The sequence below is a fragment of the Mus pahari genome, chromosome 14, assembly GCF_900095145.1.
Source record: "Mus pahari chromosome 14, PAHARI_EIJ_v1.1, whole genome shotgun sequence".
NCBI classification, from domain to species: Eukaryota; Metazoa; Chordata; class Mammalia; order Rodentia; family Muridae; genus Mus; species Mus pahari.
The window spans coordinates 12,351,905-12,378,619 of NC_034603.1; the positions used below are offsets into that span (position 1 = coordinate 12,351,905).

Consider the following 26,715-nt stretch of genomic DNA (forward strand, 5'->3'; position numbering starts at 1 on the left):
TCTTCGGCAAGCACTTCACCCACTGAGCCATCTCCGCATTGCTTTTGAAAGTGGGATGGCTGGTTGGCAGGATGGCTCAGTGGGCAAATTGCCTTTGGTGAGGTGTTGATTACTTGAGTTCCACCCCTGCTGCCTGAATGGTGGGAAGGACACAATTGAGTTCTGTAGTTGTCCTCTAACCTCTGCTCCGTAGCTCACGCACCCCCCACCATGCAAAATAAATAAAATGTAATAAAAATAAAAGTGAGATTGCATATTAATCAAAGACTTGCTTCTCTTGTACAGATATCATGCCTATGTCATGATAGATGAATAGACCTATTAACCAACTTTGTTTATAACATCACATTATATTTTCCCATGCTTTAAGTTGATTGCTTAATAAAGCTGAACACATCAAAGGCTAAATACCAGTAGTAAATTTACCAGTGACTTCACTGCTGAGGGGAGAGTATCCTGGGTGCGTGTGAACTATGGCACCGAAGAAGCTGATTTTTTTTTTTCATTTTTTTCTTTCTCCTGACTTAATCAAAAGGAAGAAAAGCTAATGAAAGGATTTCTAATGATATTCTGCTACACCCATAGACCAGAGCCTAGCATACCTGTCATTAGAGAGGCTTCGTTCAGCAACTGATAGGAGCAGATGCAGAGATCCACAGCCAAACATTGGCCAGAGATTAGGGATCCTGAGGAAGAAGGGAAGGAAGGATCGTAGGAGCCAGAGGGGTCAAGAATATCAAAAGGACGCAGCCCACAGAATCAACCAAGTAAGGCTCACAGAATCAACAACCACAGAGCCTGTGTGAGTTTGACCTAGGTCTTCTCTATGCTACTGTTGGGTAGTTTGGTGTTCTTGTGGGACTCCTAACAGTGGGAGTAGGGGCTATCTCTGACTCGTTTGCCTGAGCTTAGAACCCTTGTCCTCCTCCTGGGTTGCCTGGTCCAACCTAGTCTTTTTTTTTTTTTTTTGGGTTTTTCGAGATAGGGTTTCTTTGTATAGCTCTGGCTGTCCTGGAACTCACTTTGTAGACCAGGCTGGCCTCGAACTCAGAAATCCGCCTGCCTCTGCCTCCTGAGTGCTAGGATTAAAGGCATGGACCACCATGCCTAGCTGTGCCTAGTCTTATTGCATCTTGTTATGCCCTGTTTGATTGGTACCCCTGGGGGAACCTCCTCTTTTCTGAAGGGAAATGGAGCAGGGGGTACTGGGAGGAGTGGAGGGAGGAGAAACTGTGGTCAGGGTGTAATGTATGAGAGAAAAAAGGTAGCTTATCAAACCAATTGCTAAACATCATCATATAAAACAGAAAGTGCGATGACACAGTCTAAATTGTCTGTGGTCCTATGATGGTAGACATAGACATAGGCATGGGCATGGGCATGGGCATGGGCATGGACATGGACATAGACATAGACGATATAGACATATATAAAACATATATATGTAAAGCATTATTCCCAGAAGTCCATTCTTGTGACATCCCAAGGAGAGTTCTTTTAATCTAGGGTTTGAGGAGTCTGTGAATTTGGATGGGAAGAAAAATATTTCAAAAAAACCAAACGAAACCCCTTCAACTGCAAGTTTGCCTTTCTTCGTCAGGAATGCAGGTCAGGGGCCACAAACAACTAACTCTTCAGGGGTTGTTACCAATAGAAGTCAGGTCTACACCATCCTGTTCTGTTTGCTGCCGAGCTGATGAAATGTTTCCACTTGTCACCACTTCAAAACTACAGTCCTTGCTTATTTGACTGGCTGCCAGACCTTGTTTATTTAATATGCTAAGGAGCATCTTTCCCACTCTACAATCAATTTGCTTTTCAACATAATAATAACTGCATTTCAGAATAATTGGTTAGCTTTGACTTCCTACCTACATGACTGCTTTGAGGAGGGGTTTTATTTGATTGGCAACCTTGCCAATGGAAGGATGAAACCCTCAAGAACACTTGCGTTCAGGTTAATTCTGAAAAGATGGGTTTTCTAAAACCTAGGAAGAAACCTCGGGGACCCGAGACCATTACGTAGTCTTCCAAAGTGAGGCCTATTAACAGATCAACAGTGACCTCTTTCTACTTCCATGACTGTTTTGCTGAGTGGCCCCATTCCTTGCTCTGCCTTTCTTTTTGCAGGTGTTGGTACAAGGGCCGTTAGACTCTGGAGTTAGGTCACATTCTGTTCCCTTGCAATTCTCTCCACGCTGTGTATGTACTTCATAGCCTTTTCCTTCTGTATAGCTAGGTCATCACTAGCCAGTTGCTGTGGAACACAGTATCTAGAAATACTCCTGTCCACAATGCCAGCTTGCTTGTCCTGTGACATCAAGAGAAGGGCGTAGGATGACCAGTGATGGAGAAGTGTCGGCATCATTTGAAGGTGGATGGAGGTGGTGAATCCAGTCTCAAAGGTAAAGAAGCCAGAAACAACACTGGGGAAACATTTTTCTAAATATGTCTTTTCTAAAATTTGCTAGAAACTTGATCAAAATGTGCTTGTCATTAGCAACAATGTGTCATGAAGTTGAAAAGTCTTCCAAAAGTGTCAACAGTAAAAGAGAGGTTTCAGTTTATCTTGCCAGGAAACGACCCAATTATTTTTATGATCTTTATATCTTTGTGAGGTTGTGACCAGCGGCCATGTGCCCTTCCTTGCCTCTTTCTAAGAATAGAGGTTTCCATTTTTCACCATACACTTCCAACCAACATTTCTTTAATGAGAAGCCCATCTGATGGCTGGAATTTGAATTCGTAGTCAGCCACTCATCTGAAGCAAAGCTCTTCTATCTCCCCTGAGTTCATATCCCTAACTGTGCAATGGGGGATAATTTCACAAGCTACCTCACAAGCTAAGGGAGAGAGGACAGGGCAGAGGCTGTGGGGTAGCCCTCACCCTCAGCACCAAGTGGCAAGGTCTAATGTGTGGAAGTCATTAGTGTACCATTTGAGGTGGTCAGGGAGTACAATGGCTGAAGACAAAGCCTGCAGATATGAGAGAAGGCAATTTCCAGATGGAGGCTGGCAGCCATCCATGAGTTTTACAGCTTCACACATACTCACGTAAAGCCTTCATGGAGCCCTTGATGACCCTCTGCTACTTATGTGGCCCTCTGTGCCCCAGAAGACTTGGCCACCTCTGCCATTGGCTCCTGTCCTGTGTACCTGGCACATTCTTCTGCATAGGTTCTCCCTCTCTCCTGGCGCCTCTGTCCCAGGTTACTTGGTTTCATTGGAAGGTTGAGGTTGGTTCCATTCTCCAGCCCTCCTTTCTTTTTCTTTTTCCCTTCTTTCCTTCCCCCTTTTCCCCCATTAATCTTTTTGTGTTGTCTATGACTCCAAACTCTTAGGAAACTCAAATTTCAGATATTTTTAGAGGCAACTGACAGAGGTTGCTATTTTTTTTTAAGTGATATCAAGTAGGACATTACAGCACGCGCGCGCGTGCGTGCGCACACACGCGCGCGCACACACACACACACACACACACACATACACACACACCCGACACACAACTATTACCATTCATTATCATCGTTCCATCTAAAGATGCTATTTTGGTGTCTTAAAATAGAAAGGATATAGTCTTTAGACTGAAAGGACAGTCATTTAGATTGAATACATTTCAGTTTTGAAAGAACACAATGTTTTTCTCATTTTGTCATGAGCCAGTGGAAACTTTGGGCATCAGATCTCTGACAAATCCAGGGGAAGCAGTATGCTAACAATAGGGACAGCACAATGAATGTTTACTGAGTCCTAGCACAGAGTCTGACGGATTCTACCATTTACTAGGTATGTGACCTTGGGCAAGTTATCAAGCCTTTCTGAACTTGGTGTTTTCATCTGTGGAGACAAGGATGACATGACTTGCCTGCAGGGTCGCAGCTCTATGCCCTGTGCCCTGTGTGGTGAGGATGCTCCCATAGTGCTCATCTGTTTCCATGGTCGGGGGAGGGGCTCTAGTTCAAAGACACCACCGTCCCTCCTGCCTCCTCACCTCCCCATGGATTGGACCAAAGGCCTGGGCAGACCAGACTGAGGATACTTCTGGTTGTACAATGAAAGCCTGGCCATGTTTTCTTGGATTTCCATAAGGTATCTGAACCATGGCTGCCTGGGGATGAGGAGGATGCTGGACGCATGAGAATTCACCCAGGAAAACTGGTTAAGGGCTGAAGATTCTTGGCCTCACAAGAGATTCTGGTATGATAGGTTTGTTCTGGGGCCCAAGGCTTGGGCTGTCAAAATTGTTCCTGTCAGACGCCTCTCATAGGTATCTGGGCCTGCTTACAGAAACTCCTGGCCTTGGGTCAGAGGTTTTTTGTTTTGTTTTGTTTTTTGCCTAAATTGTAATAATAATATCCAGTAGACCCTTCCCACTGTGATATTTTTTGAGTCCTTCAGGATGTCTGTGAAAGACCCTGGAAGGAATCTTGTTGTTTCTGCTCATCCCCCCCCCCCAGCTCCCCACATTCTCCAGATCAACAAGTGATACCCAGGTGGTTCTTTGCCAACACCCAGGTTATTCTGGACATACTTTTCTCACCAGCCTTCCTATGCCATCGCATACCGAGTCCTCAAATCTGTTTGCGTCTTGCTACTTCTATTGTCATCATCATGGTCGAAATCACTGTTTCCATTCACAGCAGTCCGAGACCTTCTACCGGACACACACACACACACACACACACGCACACACACACACACACACACACACGAATGTAGATGCTCTGAGGCCAGAAGAGAACGAGCATATCAGATCACCTGCCTGGAGTTATAGGTGGTTNGGTCGAAATCACTGTTTCCATTCACAGCAGTCCGACACATACATACACACATACACACATACATACACACACATGCACACACACACACACACACACACACACACACACACACACACACACACACGAATGTAGATGCTCTGAGGCCAGAAGAGAACGAGCATATCAGATCACCTGCCTGGAGTTATAGGTGGTTCTGAGCTGCTCCATGTGAGTGGGTGCTGGGAATCAAACTGTGGCCCCCTGTAAGAGCAGCAAGTGCTCTTGACTGCTGAACCGTCTCGTCTGCTCTATAGCATTTTAGAGCTAGTATTCAGATAGAGTCTTGGTGTGTTTCAACTCCTTCCACAGTGGCTAATTATAATTAAGACGAAATCTAGGGCTGAAGATGTAGCTCCCTTGGTGCCTGCCTGGTGTTCACAGTGCATAAACCAGGCACGGTGGTGCTTGTCTATAACAGCAGCATGTGGGAAGGCAAGGCAGGAGGATCAGGTGTTCAAGGCCATCCTCAGCTACATAGCCAGGTTTTGGCCAGAATGGGCTACCTAAGACCCTGCATCAAACAACTAAGCAAAAACACCACCACCACCACCACCACCACCACCACCACCACCACCACCACCATCACCTAAACAGAAACCCAACACCAAATACAAAAATCCCCAAACTAAATTCTATAATATGTCCCAAAAGTCCCATCATGGCCAGGCTTCTTCTGTCCATGTCTGTAGTCTGTCTTACCCATGCCTGCTCTCATCCTAAGTTCTGGGAGTTCACCATCACTCCATACTACAGGACACCTTCCTGCTGCATGGCTCTCTCTCCTACCAACATTACCAAAGCAGCTACTCTAAACTGTACTGTTCCGCCTCGGCTTCCACGGCGCTCCCCTGGGACCACATGATCTACCGATCCCTATTAGATAATTCTAGTCTCTTATCACTGATGGATTTATGTCTCTTTTTGTGTGTGTGTTTTTTTTTTTTTCAAATACCTGTTTACCTCATTAGAAGTAAGTTCCATGGTGCTTAATTATCTTCCTTACCATAGTTTCTCTAGAAAGACTCCTGGACACAGTATCCATGTGGTAATTCATATTTAGTTAGTGGATGCATGCACGGTTAAAGATGAGACCCACAGCCCTAGGAGGAAGGCAGGTTCCCTTCCACCTTTTCCTTCAGCTTAGCTGACTGATGGGCAAGAGCCTCATTCCTAGGGATTGTTAGCAGCCACAATGCAGTAGGCTTAGAGAAAATCTAGCTTTAAGTTTGAACATGGATGGTCTGCTCTGACATGTCATCAGTTGAAGTTTTTCTCTCCCACATCAGGGAGGGACAGGATTTTAAAGTGACTTCGTCCTTCCTGTCTTCTGACAGGGTGGTGACAGGGTGGTTTACAATTTCCTGGAGAACATTTACTATGATAGTCGGTTGCCACCAGTGAGCAGAAAGGACCAGGTATGGTCTTTCTAACAAAGCTGGGCCAGTCTTTGGCCATATCACTGACATGCTGTGTGATCCTGGGTAAAACTCTAATTGTATTGAGTTTTGGTATATTCATTTATGAAGAGGTAGCAGTTACTACACACTGCATCTCTGCCAAGGTTACTGGGGGTAGTGTCACCAGTAGAATGTCTATACAAAGTATGAACTCAATAACCGTTTGCTGAGTAAGCACGTAGAAACCATGTTTAGCTTTAGTTCAACAATCCAGCTTCTAGCCCAGAACCAAGAACATAGTACGCACTTTAAGAAGTCTTTGGTTAAATATTTAACACCTGGCCAAGAGTATGTTACCTCAGTAATATTTCCTTCTTTTGGGAAGGATTCTGCTTTTAATTTTTCCCCTCTTCACCAAGTTCTCAAAGCAATTGCTTTCCTTGAAGGAGTCTCAAAGGCTGAGTTGGAGGATCCACACACATTTGTGGCAGTGACTGCTCTAGGTCTGAGACCCTCATTCTCACTTGTGCTCATAATGAGTGGAAATTCCTCAGTGCCCATTTGAATGAGAAGAAAGCCCAATCAGTTGCTATTTGGTTCAGTACTATATGGAGTACAACTGTTTCTTTGAAACTGACCTTCCTTTATTTAGAGGGGAGAGCAGTTAGTTCAATAATGGCTTCCTAGTGCCTTTCAGCATTTTAAAAGGCGGAAGAAAGATTTGGAGCAAGGCAAGTTTCCAGTGTTTTCTAAACAGCTCTCTAGTCCTAGCCGCTTGTTGGCTGCCTGGTACTTCCTACCGCCTCTCCTCACATCCCATACTGAAATACACACTCCCCCAAGAGTCCTGCCACTTCATCAGACCTTGACCAGGCTGTCTCCCCTCTGCTGGGAGCTGGTCTTCATTGTCATACGAAACAGCTGGATGTTCTCTTGGACATCATGTATGGTCCATGAGATAGAAATCCTTCTGTACTCTAGTCCTGATGTCCCGATCCTCCCTGGCTCATTTCCAGGGGCCAAAGAAAGAGGTTCTTGTTTGTTGATCGTGCATCTCTGATCCTGCATAAGTGGGCACTGGTTCCTGGTGCAACTTAGTCTGAGGCCACCGGGAAAGGGTGGAGAGAGACAGGGAGGTAGTGCAGGTGGGGAGGGCTCCACAGGAGTCCTCGCTGCAGGTGGCCCAACCCTGCTCCCAAAAATAAAAATAAGGGAGGAAGAAAAACAAATGGCGCTTCAGAGCAGGGTCCTGTAGGGCCATGTCTATTTTCCCTCCTTCTAGAAGGAATCCCAACCCTTCTCTCCTATGGAGAGAACAAACACAACTATGGAAATCTCATGGCACCCAGGCACCTGAGTGTCTAGCTGGGCTGGGAGATACTCCCACCTACACTTCCCTGCTTGGTGAGCGGAGCCTTCCGCATGTCTGCTTCTGCCTTCTCTGAGTAAAAAGTCCTTGATGGAAAATTTAGAATTTGGAACCATCTTCAGATTCCAGGAAGAAAAAAAAAAGCTCCTACTGCCTAACATACTGCTTCTCACTGGATGTTGTTACCTGGAGGAACTGCAACTTCATCTTGCTGTGATGTTCTTAAGTTATTAAGAAAGCAAGCATCGATTGTGTACCTTCTGACTGACTTCTTGACTATCTTTCTGAAACCACTGAAAACCCACAGCCCGCCTACATGGACCACCTCCTCTGTTGGCTTCGGTGGAAGAAGGATGCTTACTGGGCTCGTTCAGGGACAACATATGGGAGGGTTCCCAGGTGATCATGGTGCAGATAATCAGAGTTTCCATTGATAGGAGAGGAGAAGCAAGCTTTGTGAACGCCATGGTCTGGGGACACAGATGAGCTTTTGCTACTATTGCATGGACATGAAGGACCCCAGAGACAAGGAGGACAGGGTCTCAACAGGCATGAGCAGAGAGCCAAGGGAGACCTCAAAGGTAGGCTTGGCAGTTTGAAGCATAGGATACCGAGAGAAGCCATGCCATCTCACACCACTGGTAACTGGGGAAGATCCAAAGTAGCAACATTTAAGGATGCTGGGCTCTAAAGGGGGCTGAGAGATGCTTTGATCAATGACTTTCAAAGTCTCAGTTGGGATCCACCCCTTCAGAGTCTCCTGGGGTCTGATTAAACGCGTAGACTCTGGATCCACCCGATTTACTGTAAGTTGGACCTCGGGGGTTATGTTCCTATGGAGTTTCTCAAGTGCTCATTGTGTTCAGTACATTTCCCCTTCATCACATTTAACCATCTTGTGGTATACACACGTGTCCTGAAGCCCAGAGAGGCACAACGAGCCCAGGGTCACAAAGCTAACTGATGGCCAAGATGAGAGTAGAACTCGGTAGCTTGTGCCACCTGAGTCTCTTCTTCCCAAGCTGTGGGGAGCTTTTCATTTCCCTTGAATCTCAGAGCCAAGGATTGTGCCTGGGATGGTTTCTGAGTGGGGATTGGGCTATTTTTCTTCTTAAGCATGCTCTGGCCATCTCCTCTGCATGCTGGTGGTAGATCCAGGATTAAGTTAACAGGTGCTGGATTGGCAAGAGTTAACAGAATAAACATAAGGCTACCTCCAAGCAAGTGGGGCTTGGCTTAGAGTACTCACACCTAATTTTGATTAGCTACTCGCCGGTCCACACTCTACACCGTCTTCTCCTTACATCAACCCAACTCCTTGGAGTGACTACTAATTAGTCCCCTTTGTAGACGAAGAACCCGAGGCTCACAAAGCAGCAGTGCTTACCCCAAGGTCGTACGGCTGATAAGAGACCAAATCACACCTCCACAGACCCACGATCTTTGGGACGGCCTGGAATAGTGCAAGCTGTCACCCGTGGTTAGCAGAACAAGACTGCCAAAGGTCCCAGGACCTTGGGAAGGCGAATCATTCTCCTCTGCAGTGGGATGCAATCACTGCTGGGGAAGAATTTTAAGCTCTTTCTACTTAACACCAGTGGAAGAAATATTTCTGAATGGCAGTAGTCTGCCAGACTTCCTTAGAAAAGATCACACAGTCAGTATGTTGGATAGATTTTTTTTTCCTTAAAAAAAAAAAAAAAAAGGAAACTCTTGGTAAACATTCACTTCCTTCTCATTCATCTTTTTCTCTCAGAAGCACTGTGACTTTGGAGTCATAGCTGCTGGAGGGGTTTGGCCACCTCTGCGACCCTGAAGGTATGACTGGTATATGAGGTCTGTGGTATTTAATAGTGCCCCCTCTTCTGATAGCATGCCCCAAGCACATCCTTCCATTCATCTCCCTCCAGTTCCCATCAGAGATAGGAAAAGAAATCAAAGCAGATCAATGCACCAGAGAAGGGACAAGGATTTCCCAAGCCACGCGAACAGCATGTCACAGAACCTTCTCTGTTTACCATTTAGCCAGACCTTGTCCCCCCCGCCCCCTTAGCAGGAATCAGGCAGCCTTTTGAACAATTCACTTATCAGGACCACCAAGCCAAATAAGATGGGCACATTTTTGTAGGGGGTGGGAAGCTGGAGGCACTGAATTCCATCTTGCTTGGCTTTGGTGTCTTATCGCTGAAGGTGAGGGTCAGCTATAATTAAATTCTGAACATTTCATAAATCGCCAGAGTTGGGAGCATTTTGGGGGTGAAAACTGAAAATGTTTTGCTTTGAAATCCCAAGCTTCAGAAACTTAAAGGCCCGTGGAAGCTGTGTGGCTGTAAGATGCTCCTATTATCTGGTAAGAACGACAGTGCAGAAAGGGAAGAGCCAGCAGGGGAGGGAGGAGAGGGAGACCGCAACCTCTGCAAGGCTGTGAAACGTGGTCCCTGCAAATATTGAATGAACACTGTCTTTCTCTGTAGGAGCCGCCTCCCTGCTTCCCCAATGCGGCGTCTGCAGTAACTACAAACTATTTGGTATTCTGCGTTAGTGACGCTGCCTTCTCAGATGCATCGTTACTACTGAAATAACACTGGTGAGATGTTGGAGCCCAGTGTCCTTTTTAATTATTAAACTGAGGCCAGTGACTGAGTCATTCCACATCTCAGATTCTCCTTCCGTGCTTCTATTTCAAGTGCCTAGTATCTTAGCTTTTTTTTTTCCCCACCAACACCTGAGTTGGTTCTTAGCCAGTTCCTCAATCTGCAAAGCCCTTGCAGAACAAATGGTATTATCCAGTCTCCAAACACACACCGATGGCATAAAAATAACCAAACACAAACACAAAAACTTTGGCGTGAGATCATCAGGAAAACCAAGATAGGAAAAGGTCTATCTCCCCTGTGCCAGTCCCCAACTTACCAAGTGGGAGAGCGATGAAGAAGGGGAGCCAACATAAGATGAACATTCCGACTACAATGCCCAACGTTTTGGCTGCTTTCTTTTCCCTGGAGAACTTAAAAAGTTTGACAGCTATGGAACTCCTGGGGTTGTGGCCCTTGGCCTTGGTACTGCTGAGGGTGTCCTCATGAAAGTTCTTAGAGTGGATTCTCAGGGTCAGCTCTTTGGAGTTGGACATTTCCTTCATGACTCCCGCCTCCAGATTCTTGGTGGTCCTCTTGGCCACGATGTAGACTCGGCAGTACATGACCAGGATGACCGCCAGTGGGATGTAGAAGGAGCCCAGGGAGGAAAAGAGGGCGTAGAAGGGTTCTTCTGTGACCCCGCATTCTTTGTCGTCATTGGGCGCAGGTTCTTTCCATCCAAGGAGAGGCCCGATGGAGATGACCGTGGACAAGACCCACACACTGAGGAGCGCCAAGATGGCCTTTCTGCGGGTGACCAGCGTGGGGTACTGCAGAGAGTATCGCACCCCAATGTAGCGATCAATGGAGATGGCACAGAGGCTCAGGATGGAGGCCGTGCAACACAGGACATCAACCGCTGCCCAGATATCACAGAAGATGCGCCCCAGCACCCAGTAGCCGAGCACTTCCAGGGTAGCGGAGAAGGGCAGGACTGTGAAGCTCAACAGCAGGTCAGCAATGGCCAGGTTGACAATGAAGTAGTTGGTGGGCGTCCGCAGGTGCCGGTTGCAGGCCACTGACAGGATGACCAAGATGTTGCCCACGATGGCAAAGAGGATGAAGGCGCCCAGCACCAGGCCCACAGAGATGGCCCTGGTGACGTCCAGCTGGGGCAGTGTGGAGTTGCTCGAGGTCTGGTTGGGGCCAGTGAAGTTGGCATCTTTCAACTCTCCCCAGTGGGCAGGTGCTGATGTGTTGTGGCCGGTGTCCAGATCGGGATTCATTTTAAAGTCCGCCCTCCATAGCCAGGGAGGAGATTGGGCTCGGAAGGGCTGCGACCAAAGCTCCTCAGCTGCCCTGAAACTTTGCTCCCTCCGTGGTCTTCTTTCCAGAGGCGTCCTCCTGGCGAGAAGTCATCTCCCCCGGGCAGCTTAGCCCGGCAGCACGTCGCCTGCCTGCACCCAGCGGCTCGCTCGCCTGTCAGAGGGAGGAGGAGGAGAGAGGGGACGAGGCGGCAGCTCCAAGTTTAATGGTCCACGTCAGGCGCGCCTGGCCGGGCTGGCGCGGGAGCGCGGGGAGGAGCGGGCGCGGGGCCGGGGGTGCCCGGCTGTGCCCGGCCCGCGGCGGGTCTGCGGACCGCGGTGCCTTCTCCGCCCAGCGATCGCGAGGAGGGTCTGCTTTCAATGAGCCGCCTCTGGGCTGACTGCACGGCGGTGACATCAGGCGGGGAAGCCCGGGCGCCCTGACTCTGTGCGGCACTAGGGGGCAATGCGGGTCCAGCCAAGGCGCGCAGCCCCGACGCCAGCGCCAGCCTAGTCGGCCTGGAGACCAGCCGCGCCCGGCACCGCTCCCTCTGCGGGGATGGGGCGGGGAGCAGAGCAGGGGATCCGGGTGTGGGCATCTCGGTTCATACACCCCAGGGGCCCCGCTGGGATTATTTTCCCTCCTGTTCACGCTTCAGTTAAAAGGTAGGGTGGGGATGCTTACCTCTAATGGGGGCTCCTGGAGTCAAGTCATGGGTTCAGAGAGATGTGCAACTTCTACACAACTGGCTTCTACAAAAGGAAGAAAATCCCCGCGTTAGGCAGGTGGCAAAGACTTGAGTCACATCTGAGACCAGGCGTATACTTTAGTTCCCCCTTGCAACCTCTTCGGCCTTGATAAAACCTAGAAACTTCTGTTTGCTCATTCATTCGTTCATTCATTTGTTCAGTTATTCCCTGCACACATTTCCTCAGTGGATTGTTAATGTCCACCTCCAGACAGTGACTCCGTTCTAGGCACTGTTCTCCAACAGTCGGAAGGGTACCCAGATTCCTGACCGGCAAGTGGGAGCTTACCAAACAAGCTAAATCTGAAGCGAGACATCTAATGACAAGAATTAAGGAGAAGATTAATTGAGGACAGGGAAATGCAACCAGGACATGGAAGAATATGAATTATATATATATATTTTATGACAGAGTATGATGTAGCTCAGGTTGTCCTCCAGCTCACTATATAGCACAAGGATAACTTTGAACTCTGGCTTTTCCTACGGTCACCTCCCGAGTGCTGGAATTACAGGCATGTATCACCACTGTTGGTTATTTGATACTGGGGATGGAATCAGGGTTCCATGCATTCTAGGCAAGCACACACTCTACCAAGTGAGCAGCATCTCTAGGCCGAACTTGACAATTTAAGAAGGGGCTTGGGGTTGTCACTAAAGAGATAGTCAAGGGAGGGAGGGAGGGAGGGAGGGAAAGGTGAGAGGGAGCTAGTTGGCTCTCTGGGGGTAGAGAATGAGAACAGACAGATTGCCAAATCCTGGAGAAGGGACTTGGGGGATCTTGTCTGTTGGCTCTTTTCTTGTATTGCCTTGTATTCACGTTGGCTATTTGGTTACAGACCCTATTTCCAGAGGTGGGTAATTACAAAATGGAAGAAAATAAAAGTCAAACCAGGGAAGAATTTTTTTTGTTTGTCTGCTTGTTTTTGGAAACAAGGCCTTCAGGTTGGTTTTGAACTCAAGATTCTCTGTCTCCCGACACTTAGATGCCAGACCTTGTGCTAAGTTTATGCTGCCTTTTCTCCTGACTTGATGAGAGACTGTAGTCTCATGTTGATTTCTGTTTTGAGGATGGGACCTGTGTTATAAGGGAGTTGAACCTATTGAGGAGAGGAAGGGGGAGCTGGGGTTGAATCTCATTACTGGGTTTCCTTATTCTAGTGCTGAGCTTTAGAAGAGTCGCTGTTTCTACAGAAGCAGAATAGGGGACAGAGTAAATGTTATAGCTCGGCTCCTTTTTTAAATGGCTCATTTTGGGGCTCAAGTTACTGCTACTGGGCAGGGCCCCACATTTGCTGAGCTCCTGCTGATCATCATTTACTTATTTTTCTCCCCTCCTCCCTTTCTTCTCTTTTCTTTTGTTGACTGAGTCTTGCTGTGTAGCTCACACTAGTCTTGAGCTCACCATGTAGACCAGTACTGTCCCAAACTCCAAAATCCTCTGGCCCCCACCTCCCCAGTGCTTGGATTACAGGCATAAGACACCACACCCAGCTTGCTTCTTATCTTTTCTTCTTCTTTAACAGGTCTTTGAGGGACGCACGAGGAAACAGTAGATCACAGAGTTAGTCATATGCTAGTGACATGAGGCAGGGGACAGGGCAGTGGCTGCTGAATTGCAAGGAGACACCTGATACCCATTTCTTGCAGCCCACAAGCCACAGCCCAGGCTTCTCATTTCTGCTTTTGATAATCACTGTATTTTGATTAAGGGACAAGGAAGCAGGAGCCATGCAAGGCGGTTCCTGTGCAAGTTCTTCAACCTAAAGTTGGGCTCTTCAAGTCCTTTTACTTGTACTTTTTGCAGAAGATTACGTTTTTTTTTTTTGTTTATTTGTTTTTTTTAAAAAATTTACTGTATCATTTTTTTGCGTGTGAGTACTTTAGCCACATGCACAACTGTGTGTGACATTCATTGCCTGCTGCCTGTGAAGGTTGATGGATGGCATGGGATCCTCTGGAGCTGGAGTTGGGGTGGTTGTGAGCCACCATTTGGGTGGTGGGAATTGGACCCCAGTCCTCTGCAAGAGCAACAAATGCCCTTAGCTGCTGAGCCAACTCTCCAGCCTTTGGTCTTACTTGTGACCCAGGCTGGCCTGGAATTTATTGTTAGCCCAGGTTGGCCTCCAAATCATGATAATCTTCCTCTCTTCGCAGCCTCTTAAGTGTTGTTGTTACAAGCATGTATCACCCACTATACGTTTAAGGTCTTAATCTCCTACAAAAATGTACAAGCTCTCCAGTTGCACAAAATAGCCCACAGAATGGGGCTTCTTCTGATGTAGAAAAACTCCACCGACATGGCCACTACTGACTTACACAGTGGTGTGTGGACCAGGTCAGTGCCTGCATGCAGCCATCTGCCAAACATCTTAACGCGAAGGAGAGGCTGCTCTGGGTCTCAGAGGCCTCCTGCACTATTGTGTATGTCGATAGAGGCTGGTCCAGATGACCGTTTGAGGTCATCTGTGTGCTGACTGGATAGACTAGCCCCTAAATCCACTCTGCTGCTCTTCCTTTATTGCATCTTCCATGATGGGATGCGACAGTTAGGAGAGCGTCTCCATTTCCTACACAACTTGAGGGTTAGGAGGATGGAGCTTTCCTCGAGCTGTTTCCTCCCTTTCAGGGGTGATGTGTGGCAAGAGGAGAATACTGATGAGCTGGGATAAAACCGATGGTTTGTGCAAATTCAGGGATGTGGGGACTGGAAGGAGGAGACAGAAGGAAGAACAAGTTCTCAATCCATGTTTTGAGTTTGGTGGCCCGTCTCTCACTTTCTTGGGCATCAATTAACAGCCGACACCACATAATCTGAGGCTGTGTTTGCAGAGTCACAGCCAGAGTCTGCAATGTGGAAGCCTGGTGTATCCTACATCTTTTTTTTTCTTATGAAGGCAAGGGGCCCAAAATGGAAGAAATACACACACACACACACACACACACACACACACACACACACACACACACACACACACACAAGTGCATGCATGCATGGGTCATAAAGAGCAAACCTGAGATTCAAGGTTGCCTTATCTTTATTACCAAAGAGAGTAGCTTGAGAACTTGTGTCCCCATTCAGGTGTCAGGATGTGGAAGAGCTTATTGAGACACTGAAGGAAGTCAAACATCCTTGCAGATCTCTGACATGCTGTCACTCGCCAGCATCCTTCACTCAGGCAAAACAAACTATGTCCCACCACAAAGCAGACAGGGAGCAGCCTTAATAGCAGCCACGAGGCAGGACCCCCACCAATCAAGCCCTGCTGATGGCGACTTCTTTGCTCTCCTCTGTCCCTAGCCTCGCTGGAGATGCCTGTTTGCCCTTCTGGCTAAGTTTTGACCCACAGAATTGTTTAGGTGTCATGAGGATACAGACGGTATTTCATTTTCTCGGTACTCCCTGGGGCAAAGCCAAGCACAGAGCTCTGACTCACTCGAGGCTTGGAGAAGAAGAATCTTTTCATTACCCATCTTATTACATTAGAAACCTCTGATGTTGCAAACTTTCATATATGTGAGCCCTCTAGAAGACGCTGCCACTGAATCTGAACAGAGGGGAAACTGAGGCTGACAGTGATTTACTTAGGGCATTTATGGAAGGTCATCTCTCTCCTGGAATTAAACTTTCCTTCTTTCTTTCTTTCTTTTCTTTTCTTTCTTTCTTTCTTTCTTTCTTTCTTTCTTTCTTTCTTTCTTTCTTTCTTTCTTTCTTTCTTTCTTTCTTTCTTTNTCTTTTCTTTTCTTTCTTTCTTTCTTTCTTTCTTTCTTTCTTTCTTTCTTTCTTTCTTTCTTTCTTTCTTTCTTTCTTTCTTTCTTTCTTCCTTTCATTATCTATCTATCTATCTATCTATCTATCTATCTATCATCTATCTATCATCTATCATCTATCTATCATCTATCACCTATCTATTATTTACTTACCTCTCTGGTTTACTCTGTCTAGCTCTCCCCAGTTACAGTCCAACCAGATTTTGCCCACATCCGTTTCATGGGCGGTACCACACTAAGTGCTGTGGGCTATCAAAGATCAAATCAAATAATTAAAAAAAAGCAACTGATAACCTAGCACGCACCATCCACTGAGCATAAGGAACGAAGAGAAAATACCTTTTAGAGAGAACCTTCCATGTGCCAGACACTCCTCATCAAAGTTCAAATGAGGGCTTACGCCCATCTTACAATGAGAAAACGGAGGCTCAGAGAGGTTCTGGATGTGACCAAGGCTATGCAGTGAGCAGCTGGCCTCGGTGTTCACAGCACTACCATCTGCTTCGAAAGCTGCAGTACGACCTTCTCTCTGCATCAGACCGAGATTGTTAAAAACAAAACAAACAAACAAACAAACAAAAAACAGCCGAAGGTTCCATGTTAGCCTGAAGGAAATTACAGCAGAAACTTGAATGTGACCAGGGTTCTGAGTGAGCAGAGGCCAGGGAGGTGGGAAGGCGGAACCATTTCCCCCAGAAGGTTCTGCAGAGGCACTCCTCAGGCCAGCCTGCTCTGCCTCCAGGAGTCCGTCTGCCAGAGAGTTGAGGGCTGGCAGGGATTTGTTAGAATCTTACTCCATCCTTTAAGAGCAACTACTGTGGCCTTGGGTAGGGGAATAACATATGAAGAGCCAGAAGTCTGGCATCTCGCTGACCCGAGTTTGTGCCCTACTTTCATAAATTATGATCTTGGGTAAATCACATAACCACTTTGGACTCCCAGCTTCCTTACCAGTGAGACGAAGGTTAGCACTGCTCACGAGGCCACGGTGAAGACTGTGATCTTGTGTGAGAAGTGCCAAGTGCTGGATGATAGTAACATCTATCAGCCAGGGATCGCAAGGCATTTAGGAAGTACTCGGCATGGGACCAAAACGTTCAACGCAATATCTTATTTAATCCTGGCAGTGATTGTGTAGGTGGATGCTGCTTCTGTTGTAGATATCAGATGGATAGGGGAACTGAGGTTCAGAGGTTAAATGGCCCGCCCAAGGCAATAGGACTAGCATAGATAATCTGCAATGCACCCCATAAATGAGGCTTAAAAAAGTACTGATGGTGTGAGGAAATTATTCCACAAGGCACCCGGGGGCTGTGGACCCTCAAAGGAGAATTTTTGTTCCTTTGTACCTCTAGGTCAGAGGGCCAACTATTGTCCCATCCTTTTTTTCTGGGCAGGGGATGCCAGCTGTTGCAGGCGTACCTGCTGCTTCTAAAGACAGCATCCGTGTCAGAGGCTCACAAGAGTGAGGAATCTAAGCTTCCTCTGTGCAGAGCTGCTTTTGTCTAGGATAAGCTTTGATGAGCTTAGGGTTCCCTAATCCAGCACATGCATCCAGTCTCGGTGAGCTGGCAGGGCTCTCTAGCACTCCTCAGCAGCACGTGGATGAAGATTAACTACCAAGACATCCAGGGGCTAAATTCACACCCCACACTGGGGGAGAGTCTGGGAGCCCCAGGAGCAGGCCTAGGGGACCTGTGCATGTGACATGATAGCTCTTTCTGTAGGGCTGAAGAACATGTCCATTTTCTTTTATGCCAGTGAGCTACTGTACTAGACAACTATGCCAGAGTCACTCGAACAACATGCGCCATAGCTTATATCAAAGCTTAAGGCAACAATCTCCTTCCAGCTGCTTCTTCACTGCCCTGGCCTCTCTGAGCTCTACCGCCACAATCCAGGGCCAGGAACTTCTAAAATGTCACAACCACCACCACCACCACCACAACAACCACCACAACAACCTCAAACACAACAAAGCAAAGCAAAACAAAACATTAGTCTAGGGCATGCAAACTATATAGCTTGTGGATTAAATTCACCTTGTGACTGTGGTTTATTTTATTTTATCTTTATAATAAAGTTTCATTGAAACCCAGCCATGTCTGTTTTGTTTGTGTGGAGAATAAGGCAGTTTTCATACTGCAGTGGTGAAGCCAAGTAGTTACAATGTTTGGGTCATCTGGTCTATACAGCCTTAAGTATTTACCCTGGGAAACTTTGTAGAAAACCCTTAATCGAGTCTGACTGTCTTATTTTATGTGTGGGGACACAAAAGCCCTGGAAGAGGATGGGGCTTGCCTGAGGCAGAGCCAGTGTCAGCCAAGAGGACTGACTTCATGCTCATAACTCTGTTACCACGGGTATCATGTTTCTACACCACGCTCTGAGTTTGAATCCCAGTTTCAGTCGCCCAGCTGGGTGACCTTTGCACAAGCTATGTAAGTCATTTCCATCCCTTAACTCACTTGTGCCTTAGAAAGAATGCTTTCCATTCCTGGAGACAATGCACATGCTAGGTGGTTGTACAGATGAAAGGAGCTCTGGTCGGTAATGTTTAGGCTGAAAGCTGTCTATACTGCCCCTTCCAATAAAAGGCTGCCACTGCTGTTACATTAATAGCCTCTATAATTTTATATTTATAATCTAAGTATGTATGTATATTATCATGATCATCTATGCATCTGTGTACTCACCATTTGACTGTCAATTACCTACCATGTGTGTATGTATCTATCATGTATGTATGCTACTATCTACCTACCATATATGCATGCATGCATGTGTGTATGTATACATGTATGTATGTATGCATGTGTCTATTTGTCTACTTCTTTATCCCATGATTTTTCTTAATTCCTCCCCTCGCCTTTTTTCTTTCTGGAAACAGTGTTTCTCTCTGTTGTCCTGGCTGTCCTGAATTCAATTCTGTAGACCTGATCGGCCTCAAACTCAGAGATCCACCTGTCTGTGCCTCCCAAGTGCTTGGATTAAAGGCATGTACCACCACTGCCTGGCTCCTTAAATCTTTATTGTGGCTTCCTCAGGGTTAAATTCTTGCTAGGACCCTTGACCAATACCTCTATCCTATTACTTATAACTACGAGTCTCTCCTATTCTCTGTCTCTGTCTCCTTCCCTTTTTCTTTTACTTTGCAGTAACAGAATGAATCCAGTGTTTTACTATTTATCATTTGTCATAGACCACAACTTGAACTGAATCAAGGGAATTGATGCTGGCCTCCCTTGTCCTCACAGACTTTGCCATTGAGATGAATAATGAGCATGTAGAGGATTTCGACTGACACTAAACAAGGATGGGAGTTAAAGAAGGAAAGAAAGAAATACAGAATACAGGGATCAAATTTCTCTATCATTCTTCTTCTTCCTCTTTTGTGCTTTCTGATCCAAACCACACAAGCCTTTTGGGGGATTTTCACTTGTGGTCACCAACTTCAAAGAGTTCTAAAGGAAGTGGTGGGGATCTTTTCCTTGGAGGCATCTAAAATTGTATTTGGACAAAGTGTTAGGACCTAGCTTTAGAGGGGACAGACCAGGCCCCAAGGGATCAAGACAGAGGAGAGAATTCTGACTGGATTCTGCCTTCTTTCTCTATTTTTGAGCACAAGTGTCTCAGTGTGAGACCCTGGGATAGGTATGGACAAGCTTGGCAATTGTGTGTGGCATCACTTTGGGTACAGGGACATGGCGAGGGGGAAGAGGGTGAGAAAGGAGCCTATTTCCTCTGCAGCACCAAGTACTGAGACAGGAAGTGCCCAGAGATTCTCAGATGTTTACTGGACACCAAATTAAAAGTTTTGGAAACATGCCCAAGGAGTCTTTAAAGGATGAGCCGAGGAAGAGGAGGCAGCCTGGTCTTTCTGCTTCTTATGGGAACTGTCCTCATGAGTAGAAACTGGGAAATGTTTAGGTAAGAGAAATTTGGGATAAATGGAAATCAACTCCATGATGGATATTCCCAGGATGACCCCATTTATCTCCTCAGCCCCACTAGAAGCATGACATGGTGGGCTCTGGCTGCCCCCTTCTGCCCCATTTACATAAACTGTGACTTTGGTGCACATAGGCACTAGCAATATTCTGAGGTCACCTATGTGAGTCACCTCATCCAAGTCCCCAGCATCAGTTTTCCATGACAGCTATTATTGGCTCTATCTCATATGTAAAGAAACTGAGAAAAAGAGAGATTCAGTACCTTGCCTGAAATTATTCAAATGTAGGATTGGAATACAGGCCATCTGATGAGAGAGCTGATACTGTCCGTCTCTTTGGTACCCCATAATTGGCTGTAATTAATGTCGGTGCTGACAAAAAAAAAAAAAAAATCAACAGCAGAAACACTACAGAAAGTTCTGGGCAAATCTCAGTAGACCAGGGACACTATTCTATGAAAGCAGACATATTTGGGGTTGTGTTCAGTAAAGCACAATTGTGGACCCCTCTTTATAGGATCCAAGGATTAAATTTCTCCACCTATAAAGAAAATGTGTTATAAGTACAAATGAAATGTTTTCAGCCATAAATATAGAAATCTTGGGCCAAGTGTGGTGATGCCTGCCAGCCATTCCAGCACTAATGAGGAGGAGGCAGGAGGATCAGGAGTTCAAGGCTTGCCTCTCCTACAAAGCAAGTTAGAAGCCAGTCTGGAATACACACGACAACAACAACAAACGACGACAACAGCAACAACGACGACGTCGACAACAACAATGAAGACAAATGAATAAAAACTGAAATTTGAAATCTGGGGTAGAAAAGACGTCTCAGTCATTAAGAGTACTTGATGTTTCTCTAGAACGCCTGGTTTGTTTCCCAGCACCTATGTAGCAGTATACAAGGGTAACTCTAGTGTCAAGGGATATGATACCTTTCCCCCATCTCTATGGGAACTGAGGCACTCAGTGCACATACACCAGGGGAAAAACTCAAATAGAATGAAAATAAATCTTAAAAACACTTATAGAGAAAATGGAAATCTTATTATATGGACAACATAGATGGAGCTGGATGATTTCAGGTTAAGCAAACTAAGCCAGGCATAGAAGGGTTAAAGAGCAGTGACATCACTCATCTGTGAGAGTTATAAAAGTCAATTCTGTGGGAGAAGAGAGCAGCAGAGTAGTCACTAGGGACCAGAAAGGGCAGAGGGAGTCTGGTAGCATGAGTTGAAGTAGGAGAAAGTAATTCTCGGGCATAGTTTGTATGGCTCGCAACAATGTGTCATGACCAGGAGAGTCTGAAATCTTTCAGCACAGACTAGGACAGATGCTTCGGGAGGTAGAGACGCTAGCTGTCATGATTTGATCATCACACTGGGTATGTGTGTGCTAGATTATCACAGCGTGCCCCAGAAATTCCGTGTGTTTATTTGAAAATATTCTTCTCTGACTCCTTCTGGGCACTTCACGCAAGCGTATATCAAGCTCCTGCCCGGACCTCTCTGTGAATGGGGAGACGGTGGTGGCTAATCTTGGTTGTCAGCTTGACAGGAATCTGGAACCAACCAAAACGGAAGCCACTGTGAACGCTCATGAGAGACTTTCTTGATTGGGTTATTTGAAGTGGGAGGACCCTCCCTAAATGGGCAGCATAGATGGAAGGATATAGAAATAGGAACGTCTTTGCTGGCCTGCCCTTACTCTTATGGGGAAATTCGCCCGTTCTGTTGCTACTGCTGACATTAGAATGAATTTCCTGCTCCCCAACATACATTGAAGACCAGCAGCTTACCGAGTATCCTCCAAACTTTGCTGTACCTGACTGGGGCTGCTGAGATATCCAGCCTTCTGGACTGACCAACTACCAAATTACTGGACTCTCTGATATGAGACAGCCACTGTTGGACTACCCAGACACTATTTTGTAATCCAATCTAACAAATCCCCTTTAACATATTTATAAAATCTATAATCTATAACCTCTATCTATCTGTCTTTCAATCTGTCTTATCTATATTATCATCTTATATTCATTATATTCATTCTGTTTATCCAAAGAACCCTTACTAATATAAGAGACCCAACTAAGTGATTGTCTTTTTAAGGATTGTAAAGATTGCTTGTTATATGCTGCTAACTAGCAAAAGTGAGAGAGCAAGAAAGAGCATGAGAGAGTGTGAGGAGGAAGGGAGAGAGAGAGAGAGAGAGAGAGACCAGTGACAGTGTGAGTTGCCAGTTAGCCTTAAGGAAGTAGTTGGTTACACACCAGAATGGTTTCATCTGGACAGATCATAGTCTCACTCCTGCCTCTTCTGGGCTTTGTGAGCAGGAAAAGCTCATTCGTTTGTTTAACCTCCCATCTGTTTGTCTATAAAATGGGGGTTTTTAATAATATTTACCACATCAAGTTGTTGAGAGGATTGAATGGAACTGTGCCTGGAACCTAGAAAGCTTTCAACAAATGTTAGTTGTTGTTGATACTTTTGTATAATCTTAAAAGTACACAACAGATTTCTCAGTCCCCGGAGCTGTGTGCGCACTCTCTGAGCCAGTCTCGCAGCTGTCCTTCTGATTCTTGATTGCCAATTGATATAACTGATATATTCTTTTTATTTCTTTTTCTTTTTTTTTTCTGAGATAAATTGCCAAGAAGAAACAGTAGCTGAAGAAACAGGAATACAGCGGATAGATAACATTTGTTGAGAACTGGTTGTATTCTAGGATATATATCCATTGTATGCTTTACAAAGATGACCTCTCTCCACGTGTTCGTATAGGTAGTTGTGTGCATACAGTGTATATATATGCACATGTGTAGTGTGTGTTTGTATGTGAAGGACAGTCTCTGACACCATTCATCTTAAGGTACCATCCACTTGTTCTTTTGAGACAAGATCTCTCACTGGGGCTCACTGACTATGTAAGGCTGGCTGGCCACTGAGTCCCAGCAATTACTCTGTTTTTAGGTTGCAGTACTTCAGTTAGAAGCACGTGCCACCACACCCAGCACACCACACCCAGCATTTTTATGTGGGTGCAGGGATTGAACTCAGGTCCTCTTTTTTTGCAGGGGAGATCTATTACCATTGGAACTAACATCCCAGGTCACTGTATCCTCTCATTTTAAGACAAGAATCCTGCCAGGTTAAACAGAAGTCGTCTATCTGCCTTTGCTTTTCAAATGGCCATATTCAGAGAGCCCAGAGCTCTCTGGAAATCCTTCTGCCTGCAGAAAGAATTCTTGGATTGGAGACAAAGCCAGTGTGGGTGTTGGCGATCTCAGGGAGTGGAGTGTGGTGGGCAGTTGGCCCAATGGAGCTTGCTGTGCAGAGAGAAAGAGAAACCCAGCTCGACTCACAAGCAGGGCAGCAAGCCCTCGGCTTGTGATTCTTGGCCACTGGAATAATTATGTCAACAGGAATTTTCCTTGTGTACCAGGCCAAAGTGGCTCATAGATAATAACCCTTCAGTCAGGGAGACCATTCACGCCCTAGGAACACAGGGGAGGAAGGAAGGGGATGATGCTCATGCACACACTCCCCGATTCCTGCCCTCCAGAGGGCTGGGATGCTGAGAAGGAAAGGGACAAAAAAGCAGAAAATAAATGCTGTGAGTATGTATTCTAGTTAGACCCTAGGAACCGAGAAAGGCTCTCTAGTCAGGCTGGGGACCGATCTAACACTGATGGGTCATCTGTAGCAAACTCAAGACTTTATAATTTCCTCTCTGTTCAATCTAGGGTACCACCACCCCAGGGATCTAGAAAATTAAAAGAAGAAGAATTCCAGATAGTCTCTGGAAAGGTTCGACAGTGTAGGCAGTGTGGCCCAAACTACACAGCTGCAACTCACTCACAGGAAGACCTCAAAGAAGATTCCTGGCCCTCTAATGTGCGGCCCAGGAATTTGTGTTTTGTACAGAGCGGTGGGATTCAGGAGTTTGTACACAGACAACCTAAGTTCTTTTGCAGCAGATGGGTAGGCAGAGGACAACTCTCAGGAGTTGGTTCTCTCCATCCACCAGCTAGAGATTGAACTCAGTGACAACCATCTCTACCTGCTCAGACATCTGTCTCATCTGCCCCTCCCATCACCTTTGTGGTCCTTCTCTTCTGCTCCTTGCTCTCTTTCGAGCAGTGCACCCCCTGTTTCAGGATGCCCATGTCCTTTTATGATGCCACCTATGACCTTCATCCCAACTCCAGGTTAGGGGAGGTTTCTCTGTTCTCTGCATCTTTAGTAGCCTGACCTTGGTCTGTGGTCACACACTTTCCCATCTATTTATTTCAGCACCACCCGCCTCTCTTCCTAGACTCAGGCTCCATGTGGGATGGAGAAGGGTTTCTGTTTGTTCATCCAAGAGTTCCATTGAGCTGAGCGCTGGATGGCCAAGAAATTGTCAGTAAGTGAGTGAATGAACACGAGCCAGTGATATGAGGTTGACATCAGCCTTAACTGAGAGTTAAAATACATCAAGGTGCACGTGAGAACTTCTGACTTTCAGAGGCATCCCACTTACAAATATTTTTATTCATTTTTATTTATTAATTTTAAAGATTTATTTATTTATTTATGTATTTATTTATTTAATACATGTAAGTACACTGTAGCTGTCATTCGACACACCCAAAGAGGGCATCAGATCCCGATTACAGATGGTTGTGAGCCACCCTGTGGTTGCCGGGAATTGAATTCAGGACCTCTGGAAGAGCAGCCAGTGCTCTTAACTGCTGAGCCATCTCTCCAGCCCATTCACGTTTATTTTCATGTTTTAGATTCACTTAATTAATAATGTTTTTGAGGCAAGGTCTTATGTATCCCAGCCTTCTTCTAGCTCATGATGACCCTGAGAATGACCTTGAATTTGTGATCTTCCTGCTTCCACCGTCTGAATGCTGGGATCACAGGTGTTTGCCACTGGGCCTGGTTTATGCCGTGCCGTGGACCAGATCCCAGAGTTTCAAACCCAGGCAAGCACTCTATCAACTGGGTTATATCCTCAGCCCACTTTTCGGATTTTTTTCCCCCCTGGAGACAGTGCCTCACATTGTAATTAACACAGTCTGTCACGGATCTCATTATACAACAAGGTCTGCCCTCAAATTTGTATCGCCTGCCTCCTCAGCCTCCTCACTGTTGAGACTCTGGGCGTGAGCCGCCACACCTGAATGTGTATAGATATTTTTAAAGATTTTTTTTTTATTCATTTTATGGGTATGTCTGTGTACCATGCATGTGCCTGGTGCCAATCGGATGTTCTGGAACTCAAGCTCCCGAGAGTTGATAGCTGCCATGTATGGCTGCCGGGAACTGAACCCAGGTTGTCCGTAAGAGCAGCAAGTACTTTTAAGCACTGAGCGATCTCTCCAGCAGCACCCCTCCCCCCAGTGCAGATATTTTTTTGAAGCTGAGGGTCTTTTTTTTTTTTTTTTCCTGGTTCAACACTTTCATGCCATCTGCATACCCTGTTCCCGAAACCAGAGTTTGTGGAACATAAAACTGTTCAGGAGGATGCTTGCTTAGCTTGACTTTCTGTAAACTTTGTATCTCTGTCGTGAAATTACGTGTTGGTAATCAATTCTGCTCTCTGTAACCTTCCCTCCTATCATTTGCAAGAGTCCAGTGGAGCCAAAGGTCTTACTCATGCTGCCTCTAGCAACTCCTAAACTGTGACCTCTTCTAACCTGTCCCCAGACAAAGTATGCCAGCCTAACGTGCTGTGTTCTCGAGGCTTGGGGAGTGTCAGGAACCCTTTATAGGGCTGGCTCCTTGCCAGTGACAGACAGCATTTATCTGTTGTTGCCCTTCCTCACTTGTTAATCTGGACGGAAATGATGCTTTGTAGAATCATGTGTACCAATGACTCTACAGAGGCCAAGAAATACTGACTATGGAATGCTGGTGACTGACTATCTACACGGTCGCTTCTATAGACTTCTGTAATGAGTTCCATATCAAACAATCACGATGATAGAGGTGCTGTGAATTATTAAGAGTGTGGATAACTCACCCCGTGCCAACCCTAACCACACAGTAGGCCCACTCAGTAATGTTAATCCTTCCATCCTGTAAAAGGACTGGAGAGGTTTCCTGGATTGAATGGTTAGCTGGCCTTCACTGAGGAGTAATATCTTTGAGTTCTGCAGAGCACATTCATTCAACTTCTGATGAAATCTTCAGGGCTTGCAAATGAGCCCATTTACATTCAGGAGCAATTCCTTATCTATGCTTTTTACTTTGCTTGGGTGTCTATGGGCAAAAAGTGTTCAGAATCACAGCTGGTGGGGATTGTAGAAGTCACGTGGCCCTTCCTTTATGTCACAGGCAAGGAAATTGAAGCCAGACAAATGCCTTGACCATCGTCACCGAGAGCCAAACTAAGGTTACCGATGTCCAGCCATGAAAATAAGTGCATTCAAATTAACACCTTGTGATCGTCATTATTTAAATGCTAAACAAATGACAGCAGATTTCATCAAGGCAGATTATGGCTATAGTGAACTATGAAAAGGCATAGGAAGTTGATAGGAAACCTTTATCCTCCACTCTGAGAATACCACTGTTAACATTTCAAAAGATGTTTTCTAGGCTACACCCACCCACCCACACCCACACACCCACACTCACAAACACATATACACACTCATTCACAAACACATACACACACTTGAAAAACAAAAATACATGACAGATGTGGCACTCAATTTTATACATACACAAAGTCTCTCTCTCTCTCTCTCTCTCTCTCTCTCTCTCTCTCTCTCTCTCTCTC

General features: G+C 46.0%; 1 protein-coding gene across 1 annotated transcript in view; it reads right to left on the bottom strand.

Moving 5' to 3' along the window:
- Adra1b (adrenoceptor alpha 1B) overlaps nt 1-26,715 on the bottom strand; it is a 126,007-nt gene that overhangs the window by 51,181 nt on the left and 48,111 nt on the right. The window contains exons 2-3 of the mRNA XM_021212922.1: nt 12,152-12,219; nt 10,500-11,641 (exon numbers count right to left, since the gene is read on the bottom strand). Coding sequence (XP_021068581.1) covers nt 10,500-11,448 — 949 coding nt within the window. The 5' untranslated portion in view covers nt 11,449-11,641; nt 12,152-12,219. The remainder of the gene's footprint in view (nt 1-10,499; nt 11,642-12,151; nt 12,220-26,715) is intronic.